Consider the following 9147-nt stretch of genomic DNA (forward strand, 5'->3'; position numbering starts at 1 on the left):
TTATTTTGTGAGTCAAAATCCTTCCATATATGGGGCAGTCACCTTCCACATGGGTGGACGTGGAGCCTGAATAACAGGCTGACATTGCAATAAATTGTTCCAGCTGATAACCTGAGCAGAAGTGCTGCAGTCGGCTACTCAGCATCTTTCTGACACATATCTGAGTCTCCCACTTTAGCAGATGACCTGATTCTGTATGTGGTTCTGTGGGGTTATAGTGCGGTGTGAGGCAGACGGCATCATCAGCCCAGAGGGTGTCCCAACCAACACCACTGTCTGCTGACAAACACATTTTTATCTAACTATTTGCTTTTGTATAAAGCAAATAGTTAATTTTCGTTTTATGTGTTAGTTTCCTCTCAGCTTGTTGAACTGAATGATGGAAAAAAGGACAGCAAAGTCAGGCTTTTTAGCTTATCATGTTCATCACTGTATTTTTGTTTTGGACTAAAACTGTTTACATTCAAAGAAAGATTCAAATCTTTTTTCTGGGGAACTGGCATCAAAGAGTTTAATTTAGAGAATGTGATATCATCAGTCCATTTTCCTAATGTCTATGCCAAATTGGGCTGCAGTAGCTCAGTGGTTTATGGTAAATGGACTGAACTTTTAGAGCGCTTTTAGTTAGTGTTGCGGTCTTGTAATCCTGAAAGCAGGTTCAAGCCCGGGTTGCGTCAGGAATATGGAAAGAAACTCGTGTCATTAGAAACGGAATTCCAATCACTCTGACTGAATCTGTATTTGCATTTAGTGAAATTAAATGCTTTGGTTTGAAAATGAATCCATTTGCTTTGAGACTGTATTTCGCTTTTCAGTTTATATCTGACTTCAGCTGGGAGGGACGCTGCATGAGGACTGAGTCGCCTGACGGTACTTTGGGATGGGGAAGGAGCTCATGGCAGCCCCCGCTGCTCATCGGAGAGAACGGTAGCAGCTGTGTTCCCGTCAGAGTCCCCAAAAGTCTCAAAAACTCCGGAAAAAAGTTGCTAGATTTTTCTCTAGGCGTTTTCAAAGAACAGTCACTATAGTGGTCTGAAAACTTACTAAATATAGCCCCAAAGTGGCTATACTCACACAAATGCAATCCACAACCTCTCTCATGTCAGACTGTCACATGTTAATTCAATCTTGAGCTTAAGTGCAAATTAATGTGCATTATCGGAATTTTAGAATTACTGATCAGAGAGGGCAAAATAACAATTATCATACAAATATGATATCTATTGATCATCTGGTAATTACTGCCTCCTTGAGACTGAACCCCATGCCTACATTGCCGTGAAGGAAGTTTTACTGATGTGAAACATAAACCTATCAATCTGTGGTTTTCTCAAGGACCAGGATGTGTGACACAAAGAACTAAATTTTGGAATTAAAACTGAATTAAAGAATTGAAAGTGAAAGCGGTCAAACAGAATTTTAATACAACAAAACACAGATTCAAAGCAAATAAATTCAGTTTCCAACCGATAAATTCAGATTTAAACCATCAAATTTGATTTCAATTTAGTGAAATTCACATAGAAACCAATGCATTTAATTTCAAACTACGCTCATTCCAAGCAATTCTAATTCAGTTTCTGATGGCACAAGTTTTCTTCTCATTTAGGACGGTCACTTGGCATAAAACCATTGGCAAATCTTTTATGCAAATATGATTGCTGTGGCAGAAGGGAGCAGTTGAAAGAAAAACAGCAACTGTGTCTGTGCCAAACTAAAAATTGTAGGAGTTAAACTRAAAGGACTGACACACAGATGGCTTGACACAAACCTGAATGAGTTACTGTAGGTTTTTTCCCTTAAGGCCCTGTCACACTATAATCGTTTTAGACAACTTATATCAGACTATGAAAATTTTAGACATCTATGTTGAAGAGATGAAAATGAATGAAAAAAAATCAACTGGAAGCCTTTTTTAGGCATGTACTACATTCTGTAATGGTAACAAATAGATCAAATATATAACTTTTTTAAGCAATTTAGACATTAAAAAATCATAAGTTGATATAAGTTGTCTAAAACATTACAGTGTGACAGGGCCTTTAGCAAGTGGAAACTTTTCTTTTTTTATAGAATACACAACTGCTTTTTTCCTTTTTGTTTCCACCAACATGCCAACCTACCTGAGCTAAAGAAGTTGATGAGGTTTAAAATAATATTCTGCATATTCCGTGGGACAATGTGTCCAAAGACAGCAATCCAGTGCTTTCTGAAACACTGCAAGGTATCTTGAAGACTCCAGGGTGGTTTTAAATAAACTATCTATAACACAAAAGTAAGAGAATAAAACGACRATTGTAATTATACTGCAGATAAACACAAAGCACAGTCAAATGGAAACCTAACTGTTTTACATGTCATACTGCTTATCAGGTACATAAAAGCATGTTGTAGGAGAGCGTTAGCGGATAAWTTTAACAATGTACGACAACATACAGTTAGGTCCATATATGTATTTGGATACTGATACAAATTTTGTCTTTTTTACCTGTTTACTGAAACATATTCAAGTTATGGTTATATAATGTACATGGACATAAAGTCCAGACATTCAGCTTTCACTTGAGGGTATCCACATTAAAACTGGATGAAGGGTTTAGTAGTTTCAGCAACATGTGCCACCCTGTTTTTAAAGAGACCAAAAGTAATTGGACAATTGACTCCAAGGCTATTTCATGGACAGGTGTGGGCAATCCCTTCGTTATGTCATTATAAAAGKCCTAGARTTGATTTGAGGTGTGGTGCTTGCATTTGGAAGGTTTTGCTGTGAAGAAAACATGCCGGTCAAAGGAGCTCTCCAAGCAGGAGAAACAAGCCATCCTTAAGCTGCATAAACAGAAAAAACCCATCCCTGAAATTGCTACAATATTAGGAGTGGCAAAATCTACAGTTTGGTACATCCTGAGAAAGAAGGAAAGCACTGGTGAACTCATCAATGCAAAAACACCTGGGCGCCCACGGAAGACAACAGTGGTGGATGATGGCAGAATAATCTCCATGGTGAAGAGAAACCCCTTCACAACAGCCAACCAAGTGAACAACACTCTCCAGGAGGTAGAAGTATCAMTATCCAAATCTACCATAAAAAGACGACTGCATGAAAGTAAATACAGAGGGTTCACTGCACGCTGCAAGACACTCATAAGCATCAAGAATAGAAAGGCTAGACTGGACTTTGCTAAAAAAAAAAAAAGCCAGCACAGTTCTGGAAGAACATTCTTTGGACAGATGAAACCAAGATCAGTCTTTGCCAGAAGGATGGAAAGAGAAAAGTATGGTGAAGGTGTGGTACAGCTCATGATCCAAAGCACCACATCATCTGTAAAACACAGCAGAGCAGTGTGATGGCTTGGGCATGCATGGCTGCCAGTGGCACTGGGTCACTAGTGTTTATTGATGATGTGACACAGAACAGAAGCAGCCCAATGAATTCTGAGGTATTCAGAGCCAGACTGTATGCTCAGATCCAGACAAATGCAGCCAAACTGATTGGTCGTCATTCCACAAACAAACAGCAACTGAAAACCTCTGCAGTGAAGCCCGGCAGAGCATTAAAAAGGAGGAAACACATCATCTGGTGATGTCTATGAGTTCAAGACTTCAGGCAGTCATTGCCAACAAAAGCTTTTCAACCAAGTACTAGAAATGAACATTTAATTTACAATTATTTAATCTGTYCAATTACTTTTGAGCCTYTGAAATGAAGGGATTGTGTTTAAAAGATGSTTTAGTTCCTCACATTYTTATGCAATCATTTTGTTCAACCCACTGAMTTAAAGCTGAAAGTCTGAACTTCAACTGCMTCTGAATTGTTTTGTTTAAAATTCATTGTGGTACTGTCTAGAACCAAAATTWAAAAAATGTCTCTGTCCAAATAGATATTGACCTAACTGTATATGGGYACTAAAGCTAAATTAGATTTAGGGAAATTCCTTCATATAAAGTCTTAATGATGTAAAATATTCTACCTCGAGCCAGAGGTCTCCATAGGCAGCCTTCATCTCCACCTCTAAGACATCAGACAGCACCTCCCGCAGACATTCTTCTAGCTCAGAAAGACTTCTGCTAAGGTCCCGTTTTGTCTCTTTGYGCTCTCCTTCACCGAGTCGCTCATCTGCAGACACGTGTGAAGAATCATTACAAAAATGCACAAATTCACTGTGTATACGCATTAATTAGGCAATAGAAATTATAGGGCTTTTCATTAGAGTTCAGTATCTATGCTACTAAGTGTGAAGTTGCACCTTTCAAAATATGCAAGTTTCTAGCTTTAGCTTTATTTTTATATTTTCACTCCTTTACTCAAACTGTTACTCAATCCAGTTCTGACTGATTTAAATGGAAGTAAAAAAAACAGGAAATAAGAAAGAAATGTGTGTGGACATGCTGAGTGAGTGATATTACAACACCATCGTGATGGAACATTTCAAGTTCCTTCCTGTTTTGCACGAARAACAATTTATCCTTGAATCACCTTTGTCTGGAACGACTACAAAGAGACCATCTTTCTCCTGACCACGTGGCTGGACCGTTGCACAACTCGTGCCCGACGCCGGTGACGAGACCTCGGGGCTGATCTGAGGCAGGACCGGAGATTGAATGGTCTGCTGGATAGTACAGCCATGTCTGACCTCTGCCTCCAAGTCACTCTTGCAGAGAGCCCTCACCCCGCTCAGGTGAGCTTTACAGCACAGGTTTTTATCATTACTAGAAAAGAAAAATAATAATAATAAGAAGAAAGGGTTATTTAATTTGATTCCCCTCATCAGCTACATAAAGTTAGGGCAAAATCATACCATGTTATCCAGTGTGGAATGTSAAAAGAATTATGTGGAAACAAAACCATTCAAAGTAATAAGCCAAAAGATATTTAAAATAAGTTAAATATTCTTCACACCAAATTCTAGCCAAAAAAATCAACAAGCAAGTCTTGAACTAAACACAGAATTCCTCGCTCAGCACATCTATTCATTGCAAAAGTCYGTTTGGCTTTTTCTCTCATCCCAACTGGAACTATCTGGCTCAGTCACATGCGTGTGCATCATTAGCAGAGAACACATACTTTGCAGCAGCAGCAATACACTGAAAGTCTGGGGGGGAGGGGAAACTCACGTGCATAAGATGAGAGCACACCCTGGGTACATTTTCTGGTACTGCAGRCAGCACTGCAGCACTCTGTCATCATTATTCTCAGCTTTTAGATCTTCTGAGCGGGGGAAAAAAGAGGAACAGACAAGATGACAAGAGTGACTCAGAAAAACCAAAGCTTTTTAAAAACAGATGACAGAAAGTACACAGTGCTCTTATTGAAAAAGCATATGTCTCATTTTTTTTTCCAAAAGAGGAGAGAAAGGTGAATATAATATAAAAAGATGTAACAAGATGGAGATGTTTCTTTTTTAAAAACAAACACACTAAATGCTTAGGTCCTTAAAACACAACTGTCTCACTGTCAAATAATTTATTAAAATTAGAGATAAATACATGAATTAAACATCACGCGGTCATAAAACTGACAAGACATGGATGCAACCTGYCCTTGAGCTGCACACATCCCACAAGAGTCCTAAAAATAAAACACTGAAGTGTCACTGCCACTTAGAGGCCTTTCAGTGAACTACAACTTTAATTAGAAAAAAAAGAAATTGCATCAGTGTTTTAATATATTTCTTTAAGATAATATAWTATAGCGTCACAAAACAGAATTCCAACAAAACACTTAGCTCCCAAAGTATAAAATATAAGCAATTAACTGTTCTGCTCAAATGATTTTACCCAGATAACGAGCAGAATGAAAGATGTTAAGTTGCTACGTGCTTTGCCTGTATTCGTGAGCGCCATAATCTTATGAGATCCTTTATAGCTCAAATAAATAAATAAATAAATAAATAAAAAGAAGTTGATTAGACAAATAATCGTTCCTTTCCATGAATCAACACTCACTACTGCTCACAGCGGCCTGCTGCATGGACTGCCCCCACAGGTGAGGGTCTCGGCTCTTTAAAGTGCTGTAGATGTAGGAGATGGCAGGCGTTGCGAGGTGGGACACAGAATCTATCYGGCCTCTTCCCCTTTTTAAGGAATCCAATTCTTGAAGCACCACCCAGGGGATCAGGACGACAGGAAAGCCCAGTGCTAGCAGAACACAAAGAAGAAACCAAGTAAACGAGAAAAAAAATACAATTAAATTAAGAAAAATAAATAGTTTTAGTTATAATATTAAGTTTTCAGTACCTCCAAGGCCACAAGATTTGATCTTTTTCACATACTCCAAGTGMCTGAGGAGAATATTTGTGTCAAGAACAAGGATCAGGTCTTGCTGACAGGGCTGTTTGCCTGCAAAAATATAATGGTTTATTACTAGGAATGTGTAAAACAATACAATAACACAAAAACATTGCAATTTCAGCAAAAGTGCRGTACCTACAAAATGTAGTTTGTACATTTTATAGTAAAAAGTACATTAATCTGCCAAACACTTTACTATAGCACCAAAAGTACAAATTCAACAGCTGTACAGATTCATCTTCATTATTATTATTATTTTTTGGTTATTTTTTACAAAAACAACTGAAACAGATCTACACAACACTTTAAATTGTGAACTTAAAATGCATCTTGTTGTTATTTCACACCTGATTTCAGGTTTAGTACTTTTTTTAATTACATGAAACTCACATAGCGTGTCTGCTGGTCCTTCTTCTGGAGAATCTATGTCCACACATGTGAGGGCACCATAGCTCTGCAGAACATTTACCTCCAGTCTCTTCTCAGAGCGAGCAAGATGAAGCTCTTCAACCACCTGCCCCTAAAACAACAACATACTTTAAAATACACTTTAATCACAATACCAAGATTTTATTATAGTGGTAAAATGCTATATTTAGTTGTAATGGAAAGTGAAAAAGGACCAAGAAGTGAAATGTGAAAGGAATAGTGTGGTAAATATGTATTGAAGTTATTACCTGATCGCAACATGGCTTAGTGTTTGTAACACCTGAAGGTGGGAGCTGCACAGATGAGGATNTTATTATTATTTGCTGCACCACTTTTCAGTGGTAACAAAATTTAATTGCTTTAAAGTTTGTCCACACCAACGTTTAACTAAAACAAACAATAAGCGCTTTCATTAAATGGCTTGAACTTCAAAATGGGCTCCATTTGCTACTTTCTGGTTGAACATAAAGTGCTGAACAATGTTTCATTTCCATGCACAATCATGAATCCAGTTTCACTTTAGTTTCTTACTAACCACTCCCACCAATCTGTGTTTTCAGGGCACTGGAAGGGAACAGTGTCATGCTCAAGGACACTTCAACAAACTGTAGGTCTGGACCTCCACCACAGATCTGAAACCTGAACTTTTATGTTTTATTCAAAAATAAATARASTRAMWWWRMWKRMAKRAAWMAMWMACTAATGCAGATTTGCGCYATGTTTTCTGAGTTTTACCCTCAGAAATCTCTAAAGTATAGTGGCATTACAGGAGTCAGGCACAGACTGTGGGCAACTCCCACACTGAGAAGTGCTTCTCTGAAGGCTGGTGTGGGGGGATGATGAGCAGACGCATGTCTGAAAACCACAGATGACGAGTGAAKGAGCTCTGACAAGTACAAGGTGGCAGGAAGGGATTCGTGGATAGGGTGGAGGAGATTTATCCAGTATGTGACTTGACAGGGAGTCAGTGAAGATAGATGAGAGAGAGAGAGGTAAAATGGGTTGCCAGAGCTTTGTGTGGGTGAAGTATCTGTTTGATTCCTCAGATAGTACTGTGGTGAGGTGTGTGGAGCGGAGATGTGGGTGTGGATAAACCTGCAGCCACAGATGGAGTCTGAAGATGTTTTTATTTTCTAAACATGATGTCCCAGTGGCTTTCAAACCCCAAAACACATTACGGCAAAGGCTGGTTCACCCCAAAGATCCGGTGCCCCGGCACAAACAGAGCAATGTTGTATATGCTGTTAAGTGCCAGGAGGACTGCGACCAGTTATACATCGGGGAAACAAAGCAGCCACTGTTCAAAAGAATGTCCCAACACAGACGAGCTACATCTAATGGCCAGAACTCTGCAGTTTTCACTCATTTACAGGCCAGCGGTCACTCTTTCAGAGATGAGGATGTTCTCATTCTTGATAGAGAGGAACGTTGGTTTGAGAGAGGAGTAAAAGAAGTCATTTTTGTGAAGAAAGACCGTCCATCATTAAACAGAGGTGRRGGCCTCCGTTTTCAGTTGTCCCCCTCCTAAAGTGCTGCTATTGCCAGTATCACTCCACCCCTGTTAACAATAGGTGTTAATTAGGTGTCAACGATAGCCATGTGATGTGAGTATCAGTCACATGGAGGCAGTGCTTAAAAGCCTGAATTTTGCCTGAAACTCTCAGACTGAAGAAGTCTCTTGGAGGAGAGACGAAACGTTTCAGTAGAGAAGAACCCGTCCAGAAGACCTATACAATTTTTTCTTTTTGATTTTTTACCTGGATTACTGAGATGCATCAGGACAAGACATTTTTATATTAGTGATATTATTTCAAAATTATTTGTCACTATTATTTTTTGGTAGCATTCTTGTGCTACACCATTAATGAAATCCAACTAAAAGGTGGTTTGTAAATTTTTCTCAAGAGAATAATAATTTGTTATAATCCTATTGTTTACTGTCTTGTATATTTAAGTCTGCATGAGAACACTGTCAAGACCCGAACATCTGGTTGTTTGGTTCTGGCAGTATTCTCCTTTCTATTGTTTCTTATTCCCCATTTTCCCTGTGCTTTCTGTTGCTTCCTCTTTGTCTGTCTGTGTCTCTCCCCATAGGTGTGGTCTGGCAGGACCACCCATTACTCACATCACTCTCATGCAGCCAGTTACCTTCAGCAGTTTAGCTGACTTGCTGTGCTCTTCATTCATCATCAGTGTCTTCACTTGATATCACACTGCTGGCCCGGGTTTTAGTATAAAATCTGTAAACAGTTGACGCAGAGCTGCCTTTAAGCCAGCTTTCTGTTCAMAGGAACCAGATCGATCTGTTTTACCCGATCTACTCCTTACGCTGAGTTTGAAGAGAACTGCCCAAGTTCTGACCATGTAAGGTTGATGTTCAATGGATAGTTTGGTCACTTTGGAGTTGTGTTTTATCAAAGAGTTTTCATT

At 38.9% G+C, this 9147-nt stretch overlaps 1 protein-coding gene across 1 annotated transcript in view; it reads right to left on the minus strand.

Moving 5' to 3' along the window:
• The window catches only part of swt1 (SWT1 RNA endoribonuclease homolog), a gene marked incomplete at its 5' end in the record, with an annotated part of 29616 nt that extends 22590 nt beyond the window's left edge, over positions 1-7026 (minus strand). The window contains 8 exon segments of the mRNA XM_014007380.1: positions 2124-2262; positions 3969-4114; positions 4475-4707; positions 5113-5206; positions 5944-6135; positions 6235-6336; positions 6679-6808; positions 6966-7026. Coding sequence (XP_013862834.1) covers positions 2124-2262; positions 3969-4114; positions 4475-4707; positions 5113-5206; positions 5944-6135; positions 6235-6336; positions 6679-6808; positions 6966-7026 — 1097 coding nt within the window.
• Between the last annotated feature and the right edge of the window lie 2121 nt (positions 7027-9147).

The sequence above is a fragment of the Austrofundulus limnaeus genome, unplaced genomic scaffold (assembly GCF_001266775.1).
Source record: "Austrofundulus limnaeus strain Quisiro unplaced genomic scaffold, Austrofundulus_limnaeus-1.0 Scaffold41, whole genome shotgun sequence".
Lineage (NCBI taxonomy): Eukaryota > Metazoa > Chordata > Actinopteri > Cyprinodontiformes > Rivulidae > Austrofundulus > Austrofundulus limnaeus.